The following is a 27271-nucleotide window of genomic DNA, read 5'->3' as shown; positions in this document are numbered from 1 at the left end:
GAGTTGCTTTTGTGGATGTAAATGTGTTGCTTCCCTTAGTGAATTAAGTTTGGTTGCTGAATGGTGGTCCCCACACCTTTAATCCCAGCACTGGGAAGGTCAGCCTGGTCTACAAAGGAAGTTCTGTTGCCTGGGCTCCAAAGAGAAACCCTGTCTCAAAAAGCAAACGAAAAGAAGAAAAATTTAAAGAGATTCTTAAGCAGTTTGTCTTTCACTGGAGGCTATCATTTATACTACCTGAAGCCAATTCTTGTCTTTTTTCTTTTTATATTGAAATATTTAATTACATTAAAATTTTTATTTTATGTGTGTGCGTGCAGGACAACTAGTCAGCTGTCTCCTGCCACGTGTGTGCCCCAGGAATCAAGCTCAGGTTATACCTCTAGCCAGCCATTTTGTTGGTTTGCACCGCCCTCTCAACCTTTTTTTTTTTTTTTTTTTTTTTAAGACAGTTTAGTTCTTAAGATGTAACTGCTCAGGCACTATTTTTTTTTCCTTATTTTGTAATGTTGAACATTGAACTTAGGGCTTTACACACGTTAAGTGTTCTCTCCCTCTGAGTACACTGCTAAATATTGTCCCACAAGTGTTTTCCCGGCTCTCATCCATTGTCCATAGCAGCTAGACCTTACTCTTCCAGTGTGCATTTACACTTTGTCTTTCCTCCCTTTTCTTTCATTAGTTTGAAGACAGCCTTGGCTGTTCTGAAACTTGCTGTGTGGGCCACCACTGCACTGCTCCCTCCCCCTTTTAAACATTGACATGAAGGCTGACTTGAGGCTGGAGTCTTGCCTCCACTGCTTCAATCCTGCATTGCCCTGAGGAAGTTGAAAACAGTATATGCTATGGTTTTAGCCTATCAGTCTGTTTTTATGATAGTTAATCCAGGACTTGTAGGCCACTTGATGGCATGGCTTACTGTTAACTTAGCAGCACTGTTCCTCTATAAGGATCAGAAGTGAGAAAGCTCAAGAAGTACATGAGTTAGGTGCTGAATGAGAATGAGGGGAAACTCATAGTCTTGTATTTGAACCCAGGGTTTTGTATATGCCAGGCAAAAACTCTACCAATAGAGCTATGTCCCCAGACAGGAAACTTGTTTTTGATCAACCTTTAAGCCTGATTAGGGAAATATATTTTATTGTGTCAGATTGGTGATTACCAACTAGATCTGAGGGATGTTAGATTTTTTCTGTACCCATAAAAAGTACATAGCTGCCTCCTACAATGCACAGTTTTTCAATGCTTCAAACTCCTGTGTTTAGCCTGTCAGCTTTAATTTTATGCACACAGCCCCTCTTAATTCCCCCCCGCACCCCCCACTGAGGATTTGATCCCAAGACCTTGTGTGTATTAGCTCTGCTATGAACTACAGCCTTAGCCCTTCTCATAATTCTCATATCCTAGAAGAAAGCACAGTAGTATCTTCACAGATCTTTTATTTTAAAAATTTTATAATTGTGTGCATACAAAAACATGTACATTAAGGCACTCATAATATGAAGGTCAGAGGGCAACTTAGTCATCTCTCCACAGATCATGCTTGGCAGCAAATTCTTTATCTATTGAGTCAACAGGACATTTTTATTGAGGTGTAGTATTGAGGTGTAGTGTCTCACTATGTACTTGAAGAAGGCCTTGAACCTTGAATCCTATGGAGTGTTGTTGGTATTTACTGACTTTAAACTCCTAAAGCCTGAAGAGCTTCTCCACAGCCTTTAGCTCAGTGTATCCTCATTTGCGTGTTCACCTCCAAAGTTCTGGGATTATAGGACTGGAAGCACTAAGGAACTTTAAGAAAGCTCTGAAAAGAGCCTAGCCTTCCTGACCACAGAGAAAACCCACCTCGGTTTTATGTAGTTAACTTGGGGTCTTAAATTCTTTGATACGGGTCTGGCAAGTCAGATTTGACATGGTCTTGTAATTTTTGCCCCTTCTGTTTTCTGATGATTAGAGGCAGAAAAGAGCAGAATGTAAAGTGCCAAGAAGTTCCTTTCTAGAGGCTAGGCCTTCTATCCCAGCCCTTTGTTTTCTGAACAGAGACTGGCTTGGGTTTCTACACCCAAAAAGAACTTGAGATATCTTAGAAGAGTCCAGTCAACTGGGCTTGGAAAAGAAGGGAACTTCTGCCTTCAATCAAATTGGGAGACAAAGCTTCACTTGACGCCTGGATAGCTTGCAGGGCTCAGCTCTCACTGCATTCAGCACAGAATGGGAGGCGGTTGTCGCAGAGGGGAGCAGTTAATGTATTGAAGGGAAGTCCTAATTATTGTCTTGGAATGGGTCACAAAGGCTAGGGGGATGCCTTGTTCTCTAATGTCTTAGGAAGTTGGGCTGGTTCTTGGCTGGGTGTGTGGAGATTGGTGTGGTATTTGAAGTTGAATTAGGTGTTCATTCTCAAGTCCTTAAGACCTCAGGTCTCAGGAATGTAGTGCTGTGAATTGGGAGGATTCAAATTTTGTTTTTGGAGTCTGTTTTTCTAAAGGGTTGCTTTAATTTTAACAAAGTTGCCAATGTCTTACCCTCACCACACACACACCAGATCTGCACTCCACAAAGAGTATATTGTTCATGTACCCAGTGTACTCTAAAGGATACACCAGATCAGATACAAAACCCCAACTTGCACCTTACAAAGGTTTTTTTTGTTTTTAAACATCTAGGCCCACAGCCAGAACAGAATTCATTGAAATAGGACAAATGCAAATGTCCAAAGATTGCTTGGTCGTCTTTAGCATCCTCCCAGAAAAACGTTAAAGTCCAAGATTTTAATTTCCAGTGTCCTATATAAGTACTTTGGGAACTAAAAGCTTCGATGAAGGATAATGGTCTGGTGGTTATCCTTGGACATTAAGTGTCTAATGGTTGACCCACTGAGGTGATGCTCATTCCATTTACATTCACGATAGAGATCTAGAAATTAGCACAGTGTACTTTAACATGGTATACCTGCATCTAAAAGAGTAGTTACCATTCCAACTTCACAGCTCTTATACTTAAGTGCCTTAAAAGGCAGTCCTAAGAAGCAAGCAGTCTTTGTGTAGGACTTTTATGACATCAGATTTTAAGACTGGACTACGTATTTTTCTTCAAATAAGTTTGAAGTGTTTTTCTTCTCTCCTTTTCTCAGGAAAGTAGATCCTGAATACATTTCAGGTTGGGCTGTCCAATGTCTGAATGGCAACTGCCAGCTAGCTTATTGGTGCACAAGGTAGTAGACCAGCCTGCCTTGATTGTACTGTATTAAAAGCAGAGCTTAGAAAGTGAGCTTAGCTGTGGTGATCAGGACCAAGCCCCTGTCAAGAGATACTGTGATTTTTGGGTTTTACAGTTTGGCAGTCTTGGAATCTTTGTTCATACTAAGGGTTACACTCCATCTAGGTTTTGTGACAGAAGAACATTAGTAGGCACTGTTAATTGAGAGCTGCCATGCAGGTGCTGGGAACTAAACCTGGGTTTTCTGCAAGAGCAGCAGTGCTAAGCTACCTCACTGTTAATTGAAACAGCTAATTACTCAAGTCAAGCTTTGAAAAACCAAGTAAAAAGAATCTTTATTCTCATGGTTAAAAAAGCTTTTCTATGGTAATGCATTACAATACAAAAATATTTTGGATACAACAGTTTTTCTTTTTGAGAAAAAGTCTTCTATACAGCCCTGGTTGTCCTGGAATTCAGAGGTCCCCCTGCCTCTGTCTCCCAGTGCTGGGATTATAGGTGCACACTACCACACTTGGCCAGACTTTTAACACTTACTAGAAACAAGATCTTTGGATTGAGAAATGAGTGACTAAAGTCGGAACTAAAGGTTTTTTGTTTTGTTTTGTTTGTGGAATACTTGGATAACCTTTTCATTTTCTTTGGATTCATGCTATATACAGTGAGAATGCAAAATAAAAAAAAGTTAAGTTAAAACAAACTTGTTTTTCAAGGCTCAGGGTTAAGTTTGGCTCAAAAAGAGTTTTTAGAATGTGGCAAGGAACCATGTCCTCCACAGAGAGGTTTATGGGCTCCTTGCTTTAGTAGTAACAGATCTCTTCCTGCAGCCCCACAGAGAAACTGAAGCTGCCTAGCTCTCAATGCTGAAAGAGGGGCTCCGGCTGTTAGTGGGCTGGGATTTGCCCTCTCACAGCTGCCCAGGAGCTGACACAGATGAGCTGGAAATGGAACTGGGAAGAGCCTGATAGGGAAGGGTGCACACTGGATTTAAGCCAACTTTAATTTATTGACTGTAGTTTTAATGCTGGTAAGCTTCTCAGGAAAGACTGAAATGAAAGCTGACTACTGCCCACCACTAGGTAGGTCGGTGTTATGTTGCTAAGATTGGAAGGCCTAAACGTATCCTATTCCCTCCTCTTGCAAGCTCCTGAGAACACAGTAAGATGCTTTCTCTGGCCCAGCTTAGGAACAGCAGCTGTTTTTTTTGTAAACAGAGCTTCTCAGTTTCCTTAAGAGAGAAGCATTATTGTTTAGACTTGTGGCTGGTCAACCACAGTTATTTTGTGTGGCAAACCAGGTATTCTTGGTCCAGGAAATATTGGCATGGGGAAGGTGTGGCAGAGGGCAAGAGAAGCATTTGTAGAGTAGGCAGCTGAAGAGGTCAGTACAGCCCATCTGACCTACAGCAAAAACAAAACCTACTAGGACAATAGGGATGTCCAGTCAGCAATAAGAAGAGAAATGGCTGTCACAGGCAGCAGGATTTCCCTTAAGGAGATACAGCTACATATGATACCCCACCTCTTGAATGGATGGCCCCTGGTTCAGGGAGTTGTGCAGCCTTTGTAATCTTCACCACCTTAAAAGGACCCCTAGTTGGTTCCATTGGAGCTGGTCTTGTTGCTTCTGCCTGAGTTAGGGGTGGGCCCCTGGAGTAAGCCAGGTGTTCTGTGCCTAGCAACCAAGGCTGTTAGGCTGCCTGTCTCTGAGACTCTTGTTGTATTTGTGTATTCTGGAGGGTGCTGTGGGGGGTTTTTGGAGACTTAGGGGCTGAAAGAGTGAGAGCTGCAGAGCGACCTGAGAATGTTGGTGCTGGCTCCACTGGGCTAGCAAGCAGTTCTGTGGGGAAGGGGGGCAGCAGAAGATATGAGGGTGAGTCCTGGGGAGCTGGGGACCGGGGACAGCCTAGAGCACTGTCATCGGAAGGAACGGGGCTGGGGCAGCGGCCTTCTCCGGGTAAGTACCGAATGCATTTCTTTTTCCTCCTAGGAATAGTGAAGAGAGTTATCTGTAAACAGAGGGTGAATCCATAGTCACACATCACAACCAGAAAAATGGCTGTCCTTGAACAGGCCTGGCTAACCACTTTATCCTCTCTCTCTCCATGGCCAAGGAAACTGCCCATTTTTCAGCCCTACCTGGCTCAGACCTAGGACAAGTGCAATTACACAGAACAGCCACAAGGTGGCATGCGGAATCGTGTAGGCCTGTGGGCTGCTTCCTGTTTTCCAGTGGAACTATCTCTTAGTGTGGGTCTTTGAGCTACTGTTCAATGTATATTTGTAGGGATTAGATAGGCATTATTAAGGCAAGCTTGACTGTGATGCTTGTGAGCAAACTTGGGTCTCAAACCAGGCTAGTAGAAGAAGAAATGCAAAGTAACTTGCTTACTAATAAGTAGCTCTAGCACTTTGGGGGCAGTTTGTCTTTTGCTCTTTGTTTTGGACAGGGTCTCCTATTGGTGCTGGCTGGCCTACCTCAGCCTCCTGAGTGCTAGGGTTCCAGATGTACACCTGTCGTCAGCCACAATCTGTCTTACATAACACACAAGGATGGAATAGGACCTCTTTTAGGGATGGAGTATCCATTTCCTATTGTGAGCACAACACACATACACTTTCTTCCTCCTTGATCTTGGATGCTTCTTTCCCCGTATCCTGTCTCCTTTTTCTTTGGTGTTACTAGATCTAAGATGGCAAGTCACACACTGGTGATCAGACTATTTCCAGAGTCTCTGATACCATCACCTTGTATCTCTTAAGCAGGAATTCTATTTTAAAGAAATGAGGGAGTTTGTAGAACTTGATCACTTCAGAGCTAGGAGTAGGGGCTTCAGCTACCTAAATGTGTGACAGATTTGTTTCCTGAGGATTTGGTAAACCTGGCTGGTAACCAGACCTGCCTTTGCTTATGTATGTCTCTCCCTTTATACTTGTCTCACCTTGACCAGTCATCACCACAAGCTGTGCTCAATATTCACTTGTATTCTTAGGAGACATGGGTTCCCTTCTCTGCAGGGCTTGCTAAGGGGCTGAGGAACCAAAGGAAGGGCTGCAGACCCGGCAGAGCATGTGCAATAAGGGAAGCAGCCTGAAGCAAAGGGAGGATGGTGGGGACAAACCCACCTGCACGGACCACACCAATCCGTCTGCTGGTTGAGGCCAAAGCGAGCACGACATTTCTTAGGCGAGCCAGGGTCTGCTCACACCCATGCCAGAGGGGCAGAACAGGGCAGAGGGCGAGCAGGCAGGCAGCAGGGCAGAACAGGGCCCAGAAAGAAGAGGTAACATCAGTGTTAGCCAGTTACAGATACCCCATAGCCCCCACAGGCAGAATGGACCTTCCCATGGCATAGCCAGACCCAGGGGAAGCCTTAGGACCCAGAGCAAGGGATGAGAAAAGACAGTCACCCTGTTGGGCAAAAGAGTCAGTGGGAAGAGTGATGGAGTGTAGAGGTGTCTTCATGCTGTCTTCCCTGTCCCTTGGCTGACCATCCTTCTAGCATGGAGGCTCCAGAACTGCACAGGGGGCCTTTAGGGCATCTACATTTTCTATTCTTGAGAATGTCCCATCTCCCTTTTGCCCACATTCCTAATTAGGCTATACAGCATAAGGTATATACAGCATAATTATACCTAATGTTCCACACTTACAGATGGAAAGAGAGATGTGTTCTAACCTCAGAAAGGGCTAGGAAATTTTTTTCCTAACCTGTCCCAGACCTAGGCTCCAGCTTTTTCTGTATGGGAACAACACAGTTGAGAATGTGCATCATAGTCTGTTACCAAAATCATCAGAGTTGGGGACAAGAATAAGACCTATAGCAGGCTGGGTTCTCTGGGCTCTCTGCAGCACTATGTACTGCCATGGGAAATGGGAACCAGTGATGGAGAAATTGCCTGGTACCTGTCAGCAGGCTGTGTGATTACTGTTGGGTCCTGACTAACATTTTGGTTTAGACATAGAACTTTATGATCAGTTCTTCATTAGCTTTTCTGGTGGAACCTAACTGAGCAGGCAGGGCTGGCAAAGGTGGCCTAGGAGTGTATCCTGTGCTTCTGCTGATCAGTTCCTACAGTTAAGCTGTTATTTGCATGGAATTAAGACTTAAAGAGATTTGTTTCCAGAGGGCTCAGGCACTGAAGGTTGTGGCTGAGCATTCCACCCACCCTCTGGGCCAGTGCATGGCTGCTCTTGAAACGGGAATGTGGAGAGGAACCTCTGTATTACTGAAGCAAGTCCTCACCTGTGGTGGATTCCTGATGCTTCTCTCTTGACCGCCTCTTCTTCTTTCCCTGCAGGAACAAGAGAGATGGTTGGTTCTGGGAGGTAGACAGTGGGCTATCTGTAGCATACTGCTTTTAGGACATAGACCTCTCCTACTTTGGGACTCCTCTTTCTTGTCTTTAGTTCTTGTAAGGCTATAGTAGACAGGGTTATGATTAGGGGGCCCTCCCTCTCTCAATCTTACCCCACTTGAGTACAGGAGGGATTTCCAGGCCCCTTCCTTCCCCTTCTCTTTTTTTTTTTGGGGGGGGGGTTGGTTTTTCGAGACAGGGTTTCTCTTGTATAGCCCTGGCTGTCCTGGAACTCACTCTGTAGACCAGGCTAGCCTCGAACTCTCGAACTCAGAAATCCACCTGCCTCTGCCTCCCAAGTGCTGGGATTAAAGGTGTGCGCTACCACTGCCCGGCTATTCCTTCCCCTTCTCATGTGGCCAAACTAAATACTGAGCAACAGTTCCGTAACTGAATGTATTCTGGAGTAGAGAACCATCTTTAAGGGAAGTTGCTTAAGCTTTCTTCCTCTGATAGTCAGGGGGGTGGGGGTAGGAGTGGGGTCCTTAGGCTTCCTGTGTTACTTTGCCTACACTGTCAGACAAATTCCCCTTCCTGTGTTGAGGTTGTTGTCTTGGGTATCATATCTCAAGGGTTCCCCTACCCACCCCTATGGTGTATTGCTAGCCACTTACGTAGTTATCCCGTGCTGACCAGCCTGGGTATAACTGCATGTGCAGCTGCCTTTCCTTGCGGGCCAGTTCATAGTACTTGGCCTGTTCTTCTCGAGAGAGTGCATGCCACTGCAACAGGGAAGTGGGGCAGATGGGATGCATCAGGAAATAAGGAAGCCGTACCAGGGTGAAAAGGGGTGGAGGCAATCCCTGCCAGCCCACTTGCCAATGGCCTCACCCTACGACCCAGGATCTGGTTGATGGCAGCACTCTCCTTGAGTGTGCACTCTGCAATGACCTTGGCTCTCATCTCCTTCATGTAAAGCATGAAAGCATTGAGGGGTTTTTTGATGATTGGCTTCTTAGCCTCCTTCTCCGCCTTGGGTTCTGCCTGTGTTTTCCTGAGGCACACAACCAGATTACATTACTTGGAAGGTAGCTTCCTCACCTCACCTCCCTTCTGCCCCCAACCCCACCCTCACACCCAGCAGTGAACATAACCTAATGCCACCACTTTTTGTTCTTTGGAGACAGGGCTTCTCTGTATCTCTGACCATTCTGGAACTCACTCTGTAGACCAGGCTGGCCTCGAACTCAGAGATCCACCTGCCTCTGCCTCCCAAGTGCTGGGACTAAAGGCGTGTGCCACCACTCTTTATATAGTAGTTTGTAAGTAGAATTTTCTAATTGCTTCACATGAGTGAAAAGAGAATAACTGCTCCTTTCAAGAATACCATGGCCAAGTGAGAAAAGCACAGAGACTCATCCCTTCCTTCTTGGCTCAAAAACAATTTTTGTTCCTTATCCTTCCCCACCCACTCTTGCTTTTGAAGATTACAAAGCACAGTAATAATGGTCAATGCCAGAGCCACAGAACAGCTGGGCAGGGCCCTCTAGGCAGTCCTTTGAGGTGCCAGGAAGGGGACCTGGGACCTGGTGGGAGGCATGTATACCCTGGCTGACCAAACCACTCTGTTCACCTGCCCAGCTCACAGCACTTGTCCCTCCTCCCAGTCTATCTGTTAACTCACAGGCTTCTGTCATAAGGCTGCAGCTCCTGCTTCCCTGAGGAGGGCACAATGGCTGGGTGAGGGATGGCTGCTGGGTGTCCAGGTACACCAGATCCCAGCATCAAGGATGGGTGGGTGAACCTGAAGGCAGGAGGAAAGCAACACTAAACCAGAAATTTAGGCTAGACTTTGAACACATATGGAGATCCCCGCACAGAGGACACAACTTACATATATTTTATACTCATTGGTCTAGACACAGGTACACATATATGTATGCACAGACACTGCAAAAGACTTATGTGTTATTCAGATGATTAATTAATTCTGCCCCTATGAACAAACTTGGGAGATTATGGCCACCTGTGGGTCTGTTTGCTCTCCACTTCAGCCCTCCAGGCTCCCCTCCTCACAACAGACTGACTTTTTAAAAGAATGCTTCTGGCTCATTCCAGCTCAAGTTTTCCTGCTATGTACAACAGAATAAAACAGCCTCCACTTCTCCATTCCTACTACATACTTCCCTGTCACAATCATCTCCCCAACCCCCAGCTAGCTCCAGCTTCGTCTACCTTTTTCAGGAATTGCTTCTTTCCCACAATCCTCTTTGACTCATCATGCCTAGTTGGGGGTCTCCTTAAGGCTTGACTTCAGCCTAGCTGACCCATTCTGCTGTTGGTGCTGTATGTCTACCTTATGGTATGTCTAGAGCTAGATCTGTCATTAGAATTAGCTAAATGAAGAGGCACATATGTATACCCTCCTCACCCCCAACCCCTCTTTCCTGCTATTTCCTCTGCCCTTTGCTGCTTACAGAGACCTAAGAGTCCTGAGCAGGCAGGCTCTAGAGGACAGCACTATCTCAAAGGCCATGGCTTGGGCAGAGCTCAAAGGATGCCACAGCAAGGGTGAGCAGTAAAGCTGAAATAAACACACATACATTGCTGTCTTGGCTGCTCTGGGATGCTCTGTCCAGTGTGTCTTAGGCTGAGACTTCTAGTTGAATCTTCAGGCACAGAACAGCATGGGACTCCAAAGTTACAGACAGACAGATGGACAAACAACTAACACAGGGTAAGCACTGGCCTGAACACAGCCCTGTGTGGGCATTGAAGCCTGGGCAACAGGAAGCAGGAGCCTGGCTGCAGGGATAGGGGACTCACCTGGGATAGGGGGCGCCAGGGGCTGCAGTGGGGGCAGGGAAGTGCTGTCTATATCCGCAGGAAGGGGACAGGGGGTAGAGAGGAGGGCTGGGCCTGTGGTTGGGAGAGACAGCTGTTAGCCGTCTGACTGCTAGCCAGACATGGGGAAGGACTTCTGTGCCTTGTGTGATGGGATTCATACATAGTGCTGCATGTATCTGGCAGCCTTCTCTCAGACACTGATATCTGAATGCTTTCTACTGACACTGTCTGGATTGTTCTTCTGTCCCAATTTGCCTGCTTCAACTCATAAGTTTGATTACTTTGTATGTGCATGATTGGCCTGCATGTATGTCTGTACCACCTGTATGCCTGGTACTCTAGGAGCTCCAATGAAGGGACTGGATCCACCATGTGGGTGCTAGGAACCAAACCCTAGGTCCTCTGGAAGAACAGCCAGTTCTCTTAACTGCTGAGCCATCTCTTTACAGCCCCTACTTCGACTCAAAAGCCCAGGGGCTCCAAGGAGAATGAGGTGTCTCTCTGGGCTCCTATATTTCCAAACCAAGACATTGTTAACACTGCATCATAACTGCTGGCTTCTTGCCTGTTTGTTCACTGGGCAGATTTTATTTTTGAAAGGGCAGAGACCTAAGGTCATAATCAGCTCCAGGAGAGTTTCTCTGGCACCCAGAATCCTTGCTAGCACATACAGGCTCAGTGCAGAGAGAATGCTTCATGTCTCACCTGGCAGCAGCTAAGAGCGTAGAGCTACCTTTCTCTGGAGGCTCAGTTCAGATTTCCTGGTCTTTGGAGCTGCAGGCCTAAAGGATTTAAGAGGCTGTCCAAAGAGTCGCCTGTTCAGGGCACTGGCCTGGGACCATCAGGCTGAACGCTGAGTCTCACCTTGGTCCTGGGGTAGGCTGACTTGTATCCAGAATGGAACTTTGTCCCAAACAATCTGGAAATGGAGGAGTGTGCTGATCATGAATGAGCAGCAGTGGAACAGGGCAGGTAGGCCCAGGTTGAAAGTTGTTCCTTCTTGGGAAGACAGCCTTTCCTGCTGCTGGTTAGAGACCTGCTCAGGTCACACTATGGTTAATGAGTAAAAGGCAGGGCCAATGGCCTGTTGAGACCTGATTCCAGCTGAGAACAGACTCTGGCCAACAGTCAGGCCTGGTCCAGCCTTAGTAGACCCTTCTAGTAGGCTGTTCACAAGTGTGGCTCAAGCAAGCACTAGAGACCAGGAAGGACCCCATTCTTCATACAGCTCCACCAAGGCTGGGACAGACTAGCAGCACTCAGGCCACCAGGTGCCAGCTACCAGGCAGCTGTGAGAGGCAGTAGCCTCTCTTTGGTGGTGGTTTATGCCACCTCCTTGCTCAGGTTCAATTTTGCTTCCTCACCTTCTGGAGAATTAATTGCAATAGGGTTGAGACCAGTAGCCAGCATTCCTACCTCCCTAAAGGAAGTATGTCAAGTTCCCTGGGGAATGCTCCTGGTCACAAGGATTGCTAGCTCAGAGCTAGGTTAGGCTAAAGCTACTGGCTACAGAGCTGGCAGCTCAGGTCTCGCCAAGCTGGGTAAAGGAGGAACATGGGAGGGCAGATACAGTGTCCCTTTTTCTCTGGGCCCACACTTACCAGCTCACAGTATGGGGGAGCTGTCCCATGCTGCCTGAGGTCAGAGAATAAAATCCAGAGAGATCGGGGGTCTGCAGCGGCCTGTGAACTCCTGTAGTGGAAAGGGGCCAAGTAAGCACATAACCCTGACCTGGGAGGTTGGGACAGTTACTGTACCTTGGAGTCTTCTACAGAGGCCTCTAAGATCCCCTGCTTCCTTTCACTAGAGGCCCAGATGTCAGCTGGTTTGTTTAGAACTACCCTAGGGCAATAACAATACCCTTCTGACAAACCAAAGGAACCAAGGACAGAGGTGCTGAGTAACTTGCCTTAGGACACTACATGGACAGAGGCAAAGCTTGGAGTCCCTGGTGAATGAGAGGCCAAACCTCATCAGTTCCTGGTGCACCGCTGCTCTGCCTTTGGAGCCTCTGCTTAGGACTCTTGCCTGGCTCTCTGGGTAGAAGGCAGCCCCTAGCTTAGAAGAGCCTGGCCTGAGGAGGCAGGGTTCCACCCAGCCCAGGGTTGAGTCAGCAGGTTTCCCACAGCTGACAATGGTGGATTTCAGAATGACTTTGGCTGAGGCTGAGGTGAATCAGCCATCACAACCACCACTTTCCATTTTCTCACTGCGAGGGGGGGAAAGGCCATGAGTTTACAGCTGCAGCAATGCACAGATGCTGCTCTCACAGTGAAATGGGGAGCCAGCAGCCTCACATTCTCATTGGTTCCTCCTCCCTGTGCCCTCAGACTCAGTCCCTGACTTTAAAAACAAGCAAACAAACAAACAAACCTACAAGGCAGAATCTTGTTTTGTAGCCCAGGCTTGTCTGGAACTCTTGTGTAGCCCAGGCTGGCTTCAAACTTTCAATCCTCCTGACTCTGCCTTCCAAACCTGGTTCCTTTCTGACCTTTTCTTTAGGCCCTGGGTTTACAAAGTCCCAGCTTTTTCTGTTATAAAATGTGGGCCAGCCTATGTGGCTTCAGAAGCCAGGAGCTTGGACCGTAAGTTCCCACCTCAATGGCCTTCTCCCACTCTTGGACCATACCTTGCTTCTGGCTGATGTCCGCTGGTGCAGGGGTAGGGTGTGGACTGCTGAAATGTTCGTAGAGTGGAGAAAGTTGGGGGACGCCATGTGGGGGCTGGCCAGGCTTGTTATGCTGGAAAATGACCAGGAGGCTGGTGAACATGGAGTGTTGTGGGGCAGGGGGATACAAGGGTCAGGGCATGCAAAGCTTCATGAGCTCTGTGGTCAACCTGGCAGTCAAAAGTCACAAGCTTATGGCAACAGGGCTCTACAATCCTTGTGTCCTGTGGCACTGCTTTCCTGCCTCCAAATCTTGCAGACTGACTATACAGTTCCACCTAGTGAGCCTCTTCTGGGACACTCAGTGTTTCTCCTATCCAGAAGTCCTTCCTGACCACCTGTTCTATGAAGCCCAATGGCTGTCTGCAGCCTTTTCCTTCTACAGCTCCCAGACTGTCCCACCTGAGCTCTAAGGGCATGTACTGGCACGGAAAAGGAACCTCCTTTGGCCTGACTTGGGTGAGGTCAGGTGGTACCTGGCTCCCTCCAGGGACAGTCTGTTCAAACATCATTCTTCTGGTTTCCTTAGCACTGTAGGACTCTTACTTTTCACAGTCAAATGGTTCTATGTCAAGAGATGACTCAGCAGGCCGAGAGAACACACGGCCCAGCCACAAGGAGTCGCTGCCAGGCCTGGTGTGCATGCTCTTGCAGGCCAGAGCTCTGTGGATATCTACAACCCAGGCTCAGCTTCCACCCAGACAACCTTGTCTGTTGAAATGCTGTTGGCTGAGAGCACACAGGAGTGACTGCTCACCATGGCACAAAAGGAAGAAAAGAGAAGCAGACAGTAAAGAGAAGACCTGGGAGAAATAAAGCGGATGAAGTTGGCTGCAGGCATTTCAGCGGAACAGTTCTCAGATCTTGGGTGTCTTCTGGAGTCAATGCCTAGCACAGGTCCTTTGCTCGTTACTTGGCTATTGTAGCTCTACAGTAAAGCTCAGCATGAGACCTCTAGGTGGGCACAGCTCCAGTGGATCCCAGACAGCCTGGCCTGCCATCTTTCCCTGCATTCCTGCCTCCAGCAGTCAGCTGCACCTTTCCCTCGAGTCTAGGGCTACCTCAAGTCTCCCTCTTCTTAGATTAAACAATAGCTGATGTCTGAAGCTGGGCAGTTGGTACTCCCTTCAAATCCCAGACTCAGGAGGCGGAGGCGAGTGGATCTCTGACTTCAAGGCCAGTCTGGGCTTCAAAGTTCCAACCCAGTAGCATCCAGAACTCCATAGTAAGTATGTCCATTAAGAGAGGAGAGACTAGCTGTGAGATGTGTGGACACATGTCAGGCACATGCCACTGGGGCACAAACAGGCCTGTCCTGTCTGTGAACCATCTCCCAACTATTACTTCACAACTCTTCCCTCTGCAGAACCCTTAGAGGTCCAGCCTCATTCAGTGACTCTAGATCTCAGCTCTTACCCTAGCCTGTCTCTTGCCCCTAGAAGACCTGTCAGCATCCAAAATGACTTCCAAAATGTTGAGGTCAGTCACCATTTCTCCAATTCTTTGCCCTCATGAGAAACTGATTCCTCCTCTTCCTTGAAACCAGGTTCCATCACTTGACTTTCAGAATACTCAGTTGCTTTGTTTCCCTCCAGCCGCTCTTCCTTTAGTCCTTGAGTTGATTCTTCCATCTACATCGGTACAGCTTTACACATCTTCAGGCTGGGGGCTGGTGAGATGGCTCAGCAGTTAGGAGCACATGCTGCTCTTAGTAAGTCTGTAACTAGAGCTGCACGGAATGTGATGGCCTCCACAGCACAAACACACAGTCACAAATAAAATCTGGACAACAGAACAGTATCTATCTGATGTCTCCACATTTCCTACTTTTTTTTTTTTTTTTTCCTAAAACTGGTTCTTAGTATCTCTGGCTGTCCTGAAAGTCACTCCATAGATCAGAATCAGAGTTAGATTCCAACAGAGAGCCACCTGTCTGTGCCCTTTGAATGCTGGAATTAAAGGTGTGTGTTACAGTGCCTAACTGACTCCACACTCTGCTAGAACTCGACTCTCCAAATACCTACTTAGCTCTATCCTAAAGTGTCTCCAAACTCCACATTCACGTAAGTGCTCTATTACTGAGCCGTAGCCGCAGTCCTCAGATCGGAACCTCTGCCTCCTCGGCCGGTATGCTATGGACTTCCTCAGCCTCTGGAAGCTCCATCTCCATGAATGAACGGCCATTCAGACCAGACAGCATGAAAGTGGTTCCTGACGCTGACCCTGTGTCCAATCTCTCAGTGGATTCTAATGCTCTACCTTCAAAAGCTAGACTCTAACCACTTCCTACCTCTTAACCAGTCTGACCTGGACCAGAGAGCTGCCTCTTAGCCAGGCTCCAGCAGACACAGAGATCTTGTCACTGCTGAAAGCCTCCCTGACAGTCTCCTTACCTGGTGATAGCTCTGTGTGACCACCCCAGCTCCCTGACAGCAGCATCACCTGCAGTGTCCAGGAGCCCCACTGGGTAAGTTTTAAGGCGTATGATGATGTGAAGGAAGCTTGCTGACCATTTCCTGGTCCTGGCACTCCATGATCCTGGGGAGCCTCTCTCGCCTCCTGGACAGGAGTAACCACATCAGTGCTACCCACCTCATCAGTCTTAAGCCATGCTTTGTCCTAATTTTGAGGAGCACCTGCTGAAGCCCTTTATGATAGAAAGCTTTTTTTTTTTTTTTTTTTCGGTTTTTCGAGACAGAGTTTCTCTGTGTGGCCCTGGCTGTCCTGGAACTCACTCTGTAGACCAGGCTAGCCTCGAACTCTCGAACTCAGAAATCCGCCTGCCTCTGCCTCCCAAGTGCACCACCACCGCCTGGCTAGCTTCCTGACAATCTTTAAGGTCTTTTTCATCCTCATAGATTCCCAGACAGTGGCATCCAGCCAGCCAGCAGCCTCGTGGCAACTCTACTCCTTCAGGATTTAGACCTCATGGCATTGCCCCTTTCACACTGCCTAAAGCCCCCAAAGCTGCCTTAGTTTTGCTTCCTGAGCCCCAGGTTGCAGTGCAGCTCGGGCTGACCTGAAGAAGCCTCAGAAAACCAGCTCAGCTTACAACTCCTGCCAACTGTGTGTGTGTGTGTGTGTGTGTGTGTGTGTGTGTGTGTGTACACACGGCAGTTGGGGGTCCTGGGGATGATGGGCCTGTCCTGCCTACTTGTGTTTCCTGGGATTTGGGGAAATGCCTCATTAATTAGAAGTCTGCAGACAGACCACAGAAGAACTGGGTGGGCAGGGTGGGGCAAAGAACCTACCAGCAGCTAGAGCTGAGAGGCCAGGGCTCCAGGGCAAGCACTAAGGGCCTGGCCAGTTCTTCCCAAGCTTGTCTAGTCTGCCCCTTCACCCTGTTCCTCAGCCTGTTCAATGCTCAGTGGTACTAGCCAGGGGGAATTGTCTGGCACAAGGCTTCCTGCCCCCTTCAGCCAGTAGAACGTCCCGCTCCAGGGCTTCAGTACAAGGTTGTCTCAGTGCCAGACTTCCCAGACAACAGGGTGGGGTTGCCTAGGGCCTGGTGCGTGCATGGCAAGCTCAGGGACTTGAGCCCTCCTCCCTCATCTGCCTCTAGGTAACTGTCCCTAGCTTCCAAGGGAAGGACGCAGGTCTGGGTTAACAGTTCCCACCAGGCACTGAGCACCTCAACAGCAGACTCCCTCATCTCCTTACTAAGGGAAAGGGCAGAGTGGGACATAAACATGCAAACAGCAGTCAGAGAGTCAACTGCACTTAGTGCTTCCCCTGCATCAGACACTTCACATCCCCACTCCTTGCCTTAGCCGGAGCTCGGCAGCTGTTCCCACCAGCCTGTGGCACTCCAGGACAGGTCCAGGATTTGGGCCTCAGGGGTGCCCAGGGTACCTGCGATTCCTGCCAGAACCTATCTACCCTGCTGGCCACCTGGTGACCAGCTCCCCTCCCAACAGAGGAGTCCTTCCTGCTGCTGGCATATTCTTACTGTTGAGACTCTCTCACACCCACCCACAGCTACTGTCCCAAAGGTATCTTCTGAAGTTCTCAACTCCAGTGCCCTAGCCTGGCTACCACCTCAGGGCAAGGCAGTGCAAAGTAGAAATGGGGACCTCTGAGCAGGCCTCTGCTTCAGAGTTGAGCTTGGGCCCAGCTAGGCTGTCCCTAGCCCCCCACTTCCTGCAGGTTCAGGTAAAAAATAAACACAGTCGGCATTTTCCCTGCAGACCGCAGCGGTCTGCTCACAAGGCTGAGAGCTCTCTGAGAGCCCCTCTCACCACCAGCAGAGAAACTCCCTTGCCTCTGACGGTTGACTCTAAAAACCCCCAAGCTCTGGAGCCCCACAACACTTTCCCAAGCGAAGAAAGTTGCTATTTCCTCTGGCCTCAAGCTTGATGGGGGTAGAAGAACAGGTGCTCTCAAGAAAGCCCTTTGGCAGAGTCTGAGCCAAAAGAAGCATCCCTGAACATCTAGGACCCATAAGCTCAAACAAGTATCAGGATGTGTCCCTGAGCTCCTAGCTTGTGTCAGGCAAAGAATGTCTGAGGCTGCAAACAGCATCTGCTAATGACTGAACACTACCTCTGGGCAAGGCACAGTTCTGAGCACCAGAAACCTCTTCAACCAGACCTACCATTTGCAGGCACAGTGACTAGCAGGTAAGGAAACTGAAGCAGAAGCTGAGCCAGAGCTCGGCTGCCAATAGCTACAGTGCAAAGACCTGGGATTAATATGGACAGAACCTCATGGGAGGTTGGGGTGCAGGGGCAGCTCTACCAATCTCTCCCTTCAGCCTGGCTAGCTTACACTGTGCTGAGCCCATGTTCCCCTGGCTCTAAAAGGAGTCACCAGAAACCAACTTGACAGTGATAGCTGGTACATGTTCCCTAACACCCTAGCCCTATCTCTGCTCACCCTGGGCATGCTCCTGTTCTACTAAATACCCAGATCTCTGTCTCAATGCCTCTTCCCACCCCCATGAGACTCCATAGTTCCTTTTGCTCCGTGCTGTGCTGGCTCCTACATAGGCCTATGGCCACCTCTAACCTAGATAAGGGTCTGCTAGCTTGGCAAGCAACTGCCTGAGCATCCTAGAGAGCTGGACATCTCTGGCTCTCTAGGCTTTGCATGCATAGCATTTCTTGAGGACCTGGACCAAAGGCCTGTGGAACCCTTGGTACCCCAAATTTCGGCACATTCCACCACACTTGCCATTGTGGCTGGGACTTCTAGTCCCTCAGGACAGGGGGCTGTCTCCAGCTCCTATTACAGAGCTGGGAGTGGCCCCTAGGGACCATTGGAGGCAGGCACTGAAGCGAAGCTCTTTGAGGAGAGGATGCATCTACAACACTGATCCTGCTGGACCCCTTCAAGGATTCTTGTCATCAAGGATGCTGGCTAGCCACACCCCTCTAAGCTTTCCTTTTCTTATTCTTTGCACCGGCCACAGAAGACTGGTGTGCTCTTCCCCACCTCGAATCGAGGAGACTGCTCCTGGGAGACCTTTCCAACCCTCCATACATGGCTGGTTCCTTCTTGTGTCCTTACCTGCCTTCTCTCCTCCCTGTGTTCTGGGATTACGCCTTTAATTTTTGTCACTGAACTAAAGCTGGGATCCAGGTTGGTTCTGTGAAAGTGGCTCCAGATGAGCACACATTCAAAGACACTTGCCGTCCTGGAAAAGACTGGGGCTTCACGTAGGGTTACGGCAGCACACAGAAACTGGGGCCTCTTTAGTGTCTGCGGTCCACCTGGCATCTGAGCCCCTTCCTTTTCTCCCTTCTACACCCCGACCCCTACACACCTGGGGCACTCTGAGAATGACAAAGACCACAGTCACAATCAGACTAGTTGACATGGTGTTTGTGCACTAATTAGAAAAGGTACAGGTGGACAGAAGCCCCAACCTCATCTTGGGGAACCCTGTATGCTGACTTTATCCTCAGATGCCACTGAAGCAGTTCCCTCCACTTCTCTTTTTGTTTTCACACTCAGTCACCGTCAGCAGCAATGACTGTGTGTGCTTGGGAGTCTGGCTAGCTCTTGGGTGGAGTGCTCACCAGTGCCAGAACCCAAGAGAAATGAACTTCCCAGCATGCAGGGTTCCTATACCTTCCAAATGAAGTCACCCAGGGCTGGACCTGCACATTTCCAGACCCTCTTCTGCAGTCATACTTCAGACTGGCTGAGAGGGACAGGCCTTGCTCCTTTTGTCCCCAGCTCAGACTACAGGTTCTATTGCCCAAGGCACAGTGCTCTCCAAGAAACAACAACCTATAAGCTTCTCCACCCTGTGCCAGGTGCCTTCTACAGTACCAGGGCCATGGCCTTAGGGCTAGCAGAGCTGAAAGGGCTGAGGGACAGCTGGGCCACACCCTAGACCAAGAGGCTTTAGAGCCACCTGTCAGTAACAAGGTTGCCATGGTTGCAGAGCCCTGCCAATTGCATGTGGCTAGTCCACTAGCCTCCTGGCCCTGACATCAGATAACAGACCTGCCTCACTGGAGGTGAGGACCAGAGTCCCTGCACGCAGCCTTGGCAAACCTGTGGTTTCTCTACCCAGCCCAGCAGCACCATTAGACTGAGCTGAACCCTCATAAGCTGAGTGGCCTTGCCCATGGGCTCTCGTGGTTTTTATGTATTTGTCTGCTTGTGTTTTCCTTCCTCCTCTTTGAGGTAAACGCCCCTCAGGACAGGATGTTTTTAGAGGAAAATATAAGCTTCCGGGAGCTGCTGCAACTGAGCTGCTAGCTAACACTACCAACACCCTGTCTGGGGATTCTGCAGGCAGTGTAGGGCTGGGCAGGCCCCAAGCACAGGCAGTGGCTTTGCTCCTCCAAGATGGCTAACTTCAAACCCACCGTGGATGTGGCCTCAACTCTGTCTTAGCAATAGGGAGAGGGAGGCACGTCAGCAGATTAGAAGCTTTGTTCCCTGGGGGCCACAGCTGGAGACTTTGTAGAGATTAAGGGCCCAAAATAGGAAGGCAAGGTGCAGACTTGGGAGCTAGTGGTCCCTGCCAGTCCAGCAATGGCTGGCCGAGTGTCTAGCAGTCTACAGAGTTCCACCTTGTGCTAGACTCTTACCAGTCTTCCCAAGCCACTGTGCTGTGCACGAAGATTTTACAGATGATGATGGTGGTGAAGCAGAGAACAGTCCAGTTTGCTGCTCCAGTCTCACGGCCAGCAGTGACCACTCTGGATCTGAGGCCAGCCCCTTGCTCTGGGCCAGCGGCTTTGTTACTCGGCCAGAGCTCATGGACAACACTTATGCTGGCAGCTCCCTGCCAGATACATCTCGGTTGATTCGTTTTGAGACAGGGTCTTAACTGTGTAGCTTCTATTTTCCTCAGGTGAGGCAGACAGGAAGATGGTTAGCAGTAGTTAGAATGTGGGAGAGAAGAGACCTGGAGACTCTTGCCCCAATTTAATCCATGAAGGACAGCATGGGGTCCTCCACGTTACCTGGACTACCTAGACCACCTCAAGAAGACAGTTTTGCCTGGAGGCCACACAAGAAGATGCTCCTTCTGGTCTGACTCTTGAAGCTCCTTTGGGTTAAGGCCTGGGAACTCTGTGTAGACTCAATCTAGCCATTCATCCACAAGGTCACAAGACAAGGTGCAGAAAGAAGTTGCTAGAGGTAGGCTCCCAACCCTGGAGTGCTGCCGTAGCCCCACACCCAGTATAAGCAGAGGTAGGCTGTGCCGTTCCAACTGCCACAGGGTCCTAAGCTGAAGCCCCCAGAGAAGCTGCGCTAGGGGGCTCAGGTAAGATTGGGCTGCAGGACACCTGTAGGAAGTGTGCCTATGCAGGGCAGGGAACACCAAACTCCCATGGCCAGGGAGGTAGCCACATGGGGGAGCCGAAAGCACCCTGCTGTCAGTACCATGAACGCTGCCTACAGAAAGACAGGGCACTGTGGAGGAGCTGGGTTCAAGTCCCTCCTCCAACACTCAGGGCGCATCTCAGTGTCCATACTTCCTGTCTGTAAAATGCCCATGAGCTAGTGGGATGTGTCCAGGCCTAGATGAGTTTTTGTATGTGTTCACTAATATTCTTTGTGTACTTAAGATCAAGAGGAGAAAGAAGTGACAAAAGCATGCCCTGTCCCTAGACAAAGGCTTTTCAGGAAAGCCAGCTCTGTGCCAAGTTGGGACTGCCGGCCCTCTGTGTCCTTTGGACCACTGCCTGGTCACAATCAGGCCAGGCTTATGAACTCCTCTCTGGCCTGTAGCAACCACAAGGGGCAGTTAGAAAACACTGTTCTCACAATGCCCCCATGAGGCTGGCAGGAGTCTCTGGTACCCAAGATGTTTGTTCATAGCTGTCATGTCCAGGCCTCGGGTTGCCCACCATCTCCTTAGCCCAGCTTTTCCTAAGGACTCGGAGTCTAGGAAACTCTGCAAGCCGACTGTGGATATCCCAGAAGAGGGACCTTGGCCAGAGAGGCCTAGAAGCAGGCTTTGGGCTAAGTGAGGACCAAGCTGGCCAAGAAAACTCCACAGCAGATAATTTCTAACCATCTTCTGCCACACAGCAAACCTGGCTCAACCTTTTAGGCCATTTACAAACTTTTTTTTTTTTTTTTTTGGTTTTTCGAGACAGGGTTTCTCTGTATAGCCCTGGCTGTCCTGGAACTCATTCTGTAGACCAGGCTGGCCTGGAACTCAGAAATCCGCCTGCTGCTGCCTCCCAAGTGCTGGGATTAAAGGCGTGCGCTACCACTGCCCGGCTACAAACTGTTTTTGTGTGTGTGACATTTTCTTGGGGGAGAGAGGCCCTGGACTCACGTCTCTCAATCAAGAAATGCACCCCTCCTTACCCTGGGAGGGCTGACCTTGTCAGGTGTGCAAGGAGAAAGCTAACTCAGCCCCAGAGCCTGGAGGGATAGGGAGAGCCCAAGTCTCAGAGGAAAGCCATGAAGCTCCACAGCCAGCACTGTTATTGTCCCTCACATTCTAGAACAAAGGGAGACATGCAGCAAGGAGCATAGACAGCAGGAGAAAGGCCACATCCAAATTCTGACCACCAAGTACCTCTCTGAGCCTCAGTTTCCCTGGCAATAATAGAACATGCTGTGTATGTATGTGTGTTTATGTATATGTGCCTGTGTACACAGAGGACAGTGTATATAAATGTATGTATATGGCAGCTAGAGGTCAAAGATGTCCTTGTTTTCTATCTTCGGAGACAGGGTCTCTCTCAATAAAGCCAGAGCTGCCCAGCAAGGCTGGCTGCTGGATAGCTCCAGGGTCAGCCTGTGCCTGCCTCCCTGGCACTGTGGTTGCAAATGTACACCACCAATAAAACAACACCACAAAACAGGGCCTTCTGTAGCCTTGGCCTTGAACTCACTACACAGTAGAGGATGGCCCTGAATGTCTGATCCTCCTGTCTAGAATCAGAGGTATCTGCCATTCTACCCAGGTTACGTGGTGCCAGGAACCGAACCTAGCGAAGGGTTCCAGCATGCTAGGCAAGCACTTAGAACCTACAGATTTTTTGTTTTTTGTTTTTTTAGTTCTGTCATAAAGGAGATACATCTAGATACATGTGCTGTCCTATTTTCTGAGCACCTACTGAGTGTCAGTACCGAGAATCCCGTACTAAAAGGAACAGATAGAGCCGACTCTTTTTCCAACCATTTCTGATCAGAGCTACCTACCATCCCTGCATGTTTCAGTTGATGTAGCCACCAACCTTTTGGTGTCAATCTCCCTGCTTCATCTGTTCCCTACATCCCTACCCACGGGGCTGCCCACCACAGCAGACAGCTTCCAGGGCCGTACGCTGCTTCAAAGCCTACCATCATGCTCTGGGGTGGCTACCGCAACCAGCACATCCCAAGCATCCAGCCATGCCTGGCAAAGACCCCACTGCTTCCCACAGGCTGCCTCGCATCAGAGGCCCACCCACCCTCTGCCTGCCTGGCCACCAGGAGGCCACAGAGCCATCTGATCTGAGTGAAACTTCAAACTTAATGACTTTCATGCTGGTTATTTAAAACGCAATGTAATTTTCTTAAACACCCTATTATTTCCTTTGATAGCTACAAAGCTTCCCCCAATCCCATAAGCATGTTTATTTTTAGAGAAAAGAGTGGCTTGCAGTTGGTCACAGAGACCATAGGGAGAGGGAGCCCACAGAAAACAGGGCGAGGAGTCAGCACTGGCAGCCTGAGGCCCTGCTGCTAGCTCCCCACCCAGGCCATCATCAGACAGACCCACCCTTCCTTTCCCAGCACCTCAGCCAGTGACCCTCCTGTGCCACATTAGACAGTGACCAGGTCAGTGTTAGTTGGGTCTTGGTGCCCTTGATGGTTCCACTTGCTGCTAATGGGGCCTCCCACAGATGCTGGGCCAGGACAAGCGGAGGGAAGGGTCCGCACCACACCCTCCAGCAGACTCTTGTTCCAGACACTCCGCCTCAGGTAAGGCCTTGGGCCTGAAGCCATGGCCAGCAGCGTAAGAGCTATGTCTAGATACAGCAGCCTCAGGCAGTGGCTGCCCACAGTGGGTGGGTGGGTGGGTATGTGCCGCCCTGCCACTCGGGGCTGCTGGGCAAAGGAGGTGGCACGGAGGAGAGTGTGTGTGCAGAGGTCAGCCGAGCCCCACCAGTGCGGGGCGTCCTCTGGGAGCAGCTATTTTTAGACCTAAAGCTTTCATGTGGCTGAATGATGGAAGTTTACAAAGCATCAGTAATGCGTTTCAGATGGCGGCCCAGCGGGCCAGGAGGCTGGCCCTGACACCAGAGACAAGTCAGAGCTACTCAACGGCTCCATTTTGGGTTCCCATCACCTGTCCTTCCCTCTCCATGGCCACTACTACCTAATGAGGAGGCTGGTCCTTGCAATGACCAGCAAATCCCACACTATTAACAGACCTTTCTAGTTTATACCTATCAGAACCTCAAGAATCCTGCTAGGGCCAGGATTCCCACCCATTGAGGAGTGGATACGGAGACCCAGAGAGGTCAACAGTCCATCACAGCCCCCTGCCCTTACAGGAAAACCAGCTTGAAGGGAGTGATCCACCACCATTGGCCCCCAGGCCTGCTCACACTTAGTGGGGTCTGGGCAGTATTAACCATGTACATCCTGAGCCCACACTCACTGTTCCCTAGGGCCTGGACCTGCCCACCCAGGCCTGGAGTCTCTGCTACACTCACGTCATCTGGAAGCAGACAGTGTGGGGCCCAAACAGCTTCCCTGTCCTTGGAGAGGGAGGTGGCTGTTTTAATGGGGGGGTGAGGGGTTGAGGAGGAAGCGTATTTATTTGACAGCGTGTCTGCTTCCTCTGATCTCCAGGGAGTTCTGGCTATAGAGTCAGGGCCTCGAGGGAAGGCTGTGTCACCCGGTTGGCTCTGGCTCTAAGGCAGAATCTGGGTGCAGTCCAGAGAGGCAGTCTCCATGGGTGGGACAGGCCGCAAGAGCAGCCTTCTGGCAGGAGAGACCCAAGCTCACACCCTTCTCAGCTCTGTTGAGGCAAAGGCTCCCAGCAAGTGACAGACGTCCTCCATCCTGAGGGCCTGGGTACCAAATGGAGCAGCAGCAGTAGATGGGTACAAAACCTCTGACAAGAGTAAAACCCTACTAAGCTTTGGTGGCACAAGCCTGTAATCCCTATACTTAGGAGGCTGAAACAAGAGGTGCTCAAGAGCTAGGTGCAAGCGCCACAGGGTGGGTTTAACGCCAGCTCAGGAGACAAAGTGAGGCCTTACCTCAGAAAGTACAAGCAGGAGGGCTGGACAGATGGTGCAGCAGTTAAAGAGCACTGACTGCTCTTCCACACGACTCCACCAAGTCAGTGGGAGAGACAGGAGTGTCTGCGCATATAGTTCAATCCCCACTACCGCCAAAACCAACCAAACAAAAAGTACAGTAGAACAGATGAACCCATCCCGGCGAAAGAAAGCTTTTCAGTCTGAGGTCAACTACCCAAACCACCTTTGTAAGTTTTGGAGACAGGGTCTCACATGTAGCCCAGGCAGGCCTTGAACTCAGAGATCAATTCCAGGGCTTTGTGGTTGCCAACTAGGTTCTACCAACTAAGCTACACTCCCCCCCCACCCCCGCCCCCAGCATCATCTCTTTAGAGGCTGTTTGTTTGTTTTTAGGTGGTTTGTAGTTGTGGGTTTTGGTTTCTGTTTTTTGTTTTGGTTTGAACTTTTTGAGGTTGGATTATTTAGTCCTCGCTGTCCTAGAACTATGCTAGACCAGGCTGGCCTTCAACTCACATCAATTCACCTGACTCTGCCTCCCAAGCCCTGCGATTAAAGGCGAGCTTCACTAGAGTGAGTGTGTGAGGAGAGGCCACAAACTGCCTGAAAGAAGCAGCATGTCCTAGATTCCAGAGACCCCCTTAAGTCCCTGGGCCTTCTGAGCCTTGCTAAATGGACTCAGATCAGAGGTCCTTCTCCACCTTGACTGGTCCACCAATGGTGCAGGTGACAGCAGAGCCCACCGTGGAGGTCCTCTGGCCTTCCATTGGCCCCTCAATACTCCCGCCCAGAGCTCACCCCTCCCACGGTCTGTTCACATGCCTCCCATCACCCTGCCACTCCCACAGTGTCCACCCTGCCCCAGCTGCCAGCTCCCTCTGCCATGGTCCTCCGCCTCCATGTCCAACCCAAACCATCTGTGGTGGGCACCGCCCTGCCCTGCCAAGGCTGCCAACCCAATGCATGTGCCCACCCACCCTCCCCGGCTCTGGAATCAATGAGGCCTGGGCCCCAAGGTCACACAGTAGACCCTTCCTGGCAGCACCACCCCTGCCTCATCTCACATTCCTAAAGGCCCCTAGGGTGGGGTCTGTCCAGGTGATGCGGAACAAGCCCATCAAGGCCTCTCTCTTCTCCTGTCGTCTACTGTGCCCCACCCAGGACGTCCTCCCACTCACCCCTGCAGAGGCTTCTCTCAGGAAGCCTCACCAGCTGCCCCTGCAGCCTCTTTCACTCGGATGCATTTATCCAGCTGAGCAGCACATTGCAGAGGAGCTGGGGCTCTCAGGGAACAGCTCTTTGTCTTTCCAAGGACTGAACTCTGGTGGGCAGTGGTGACCTCCCATCCATGTGGCTCAAGACGACCGAGTGTGGAGCTACGGGTTCTAGCAGGCGCTGGTACTAGGGGAAGATGGCTGCCGGGGGACCCCAGCCCAGCCTGAGGAACAAGGGGCCACAGCTGCCCTGTCCCAGTTCCAGGCCTCCAGTGTAGCTTCCGTCAAACTTCAGACTTCACATGTGATATCTCATCCCCTAAGGAGCAGAGCCCTCCTATCCTTGCTTTCAGAGGGTGGTGGGAGACCTTCCCAAGGCTATCCAGCTAGGAAGCAGTGTATCTATAGCAGAGGATGGACTGCCCAGATTAAAGGCTTTCCCTCGTCATGCTAAGGCAGGATCCTCCCCACCTACAGATGCAGAGGGGTGTTCCTCAAGAATCTGAGCACTGTACAGTTGGGGGGATGGTGATGCTCCTGTGACCTGAAAAGACACCTGTTTCCTCCAACACAGCCTTGTTTGTACACAGTGGCAGGAAACGCCAGTCACAAGGTGTGAGGGGGTGTGACTCTACAGCTCTGGGACCACAGCAGACCTGAAAAGGTTCAGAGGGACTACAGCTGCTCCCCTACTCTGCAGGCTCTGGGCCCACCCTGACCTAATCTAACCTCAGCAGTTATAAGACTTTGAACTAGCACCCCTAGAATGCTTTACAGTGCAACAAAACTGCTTTCAGGGGTAGGGGAGGGTTGTGGTCTCTACAGAGTGTACACCCACCACCACAGTACGCTCTCCTGTCACTACCCAAACCCACGGCTCAGAGCACCCAGCAGAGCTGGGACAGAACACTGGGTCCTAGTGGCCCTAGCAAGCGTCAGGGCTCTGTGCTGCCCTTGGAGCCCGAGGACAGTCTCTCTGCCCTAGTGAGCTAACTCATCCTGTCCTTCCAAAGGAGTCAAAGCAGACCCGCAGCCGGGCAGTGGAGGCACACGCCTTTAATCCCAGCACTTGGGAGGCAGAGGCAGGCGGATTTCTGAGTTCGAGGCCAGCCTGGTCTACAGAGTGAGTTCCAGGACAGCCAGAACTATACTGAGAGACCCTGTCTCGGAAAAAACAAACAAACAAACAAAAAAAGCAGACCCGCAGCTGTAGCTGTCCTCCTCCCTGGCCCTGGGTGGGGTGAAGCTGGAAGGCCCAGCTCTAAGCAGGAGTCTGAAAGGCAGGCCTCCTGACCCTGCCAACAGCAGGGAGGTGAAAGCCACCCTCAGAGATTCCTAGCGGGGGGG

The 27271-nt window shown here is 50.2% G+C and overlaps 1 protein-coding gene across 3 annotated transcripts in view; it reads right to left on the bottom strand.

The window, feature by feature from the left end:
* Positions 1-3525: 3525 nt before the first annotated feature.
* Positions 3526-27271, bottom strand: part of Tcf7 (transcription factor 7) — a 30874-nt gene continuing 7128 nt past the window's right edge. The window contains exons 4-11 of one of the 3 annotated variants that reach the window (XM_028775856.1): positions 12991-13102; positions 11963-12053; positions 10341-10433; positions 9199-9318; positions 8406-8568; positions 8189-8296; positions 7463-7511; positions 3526-5224 (exon numbers count right to left, since the gene is read on the bottom strand). In XM_028775856.1, coding sequence (XP_028631689.1) covers positions 5202-5224; positions 7463-7511; positions 8189-8296; positions 8406-8568; positions 9199-9318; positions 10341-10433; positions 11963-12053; positions 12991-13102 — 759 coding nt within the window. In that variant the 3' untranslated portion in view covers positions 3526-5201. The remainder of the gene's footprint in view (positions 5225-7462; positions 7512-8188; positions 8297-8405; positions 8569-9198; positions 9319-10340; positions 10434-11962; positions 12054-12990; positions 13103-27271) is intronic. The other 2 variants (XM_028775855.1, XM_028775857.1) reach the window with 2 other exon arrangements.

The sequence above is a fragment of the Grammomys surdaster genome, unplaced genomic scaffold (genome assembly GCF_004785775.1).
Source record: "Grammomys surdaster isolate TR1022 unplaced genomic scaffold, NIH_TR_1.0 262, whole genome shotgun sequence".
NCBI lineage: Eukaryota > Metazoa > Chordata > Mammalia > Rodentia > Muridae > Grammomys > Grammomys surdaster.
The sequence above is the reverse complement of the archived record's forward strand: the minus strand, read 5'-3'. Positions and strand labels throughout refer to the sequence as shown.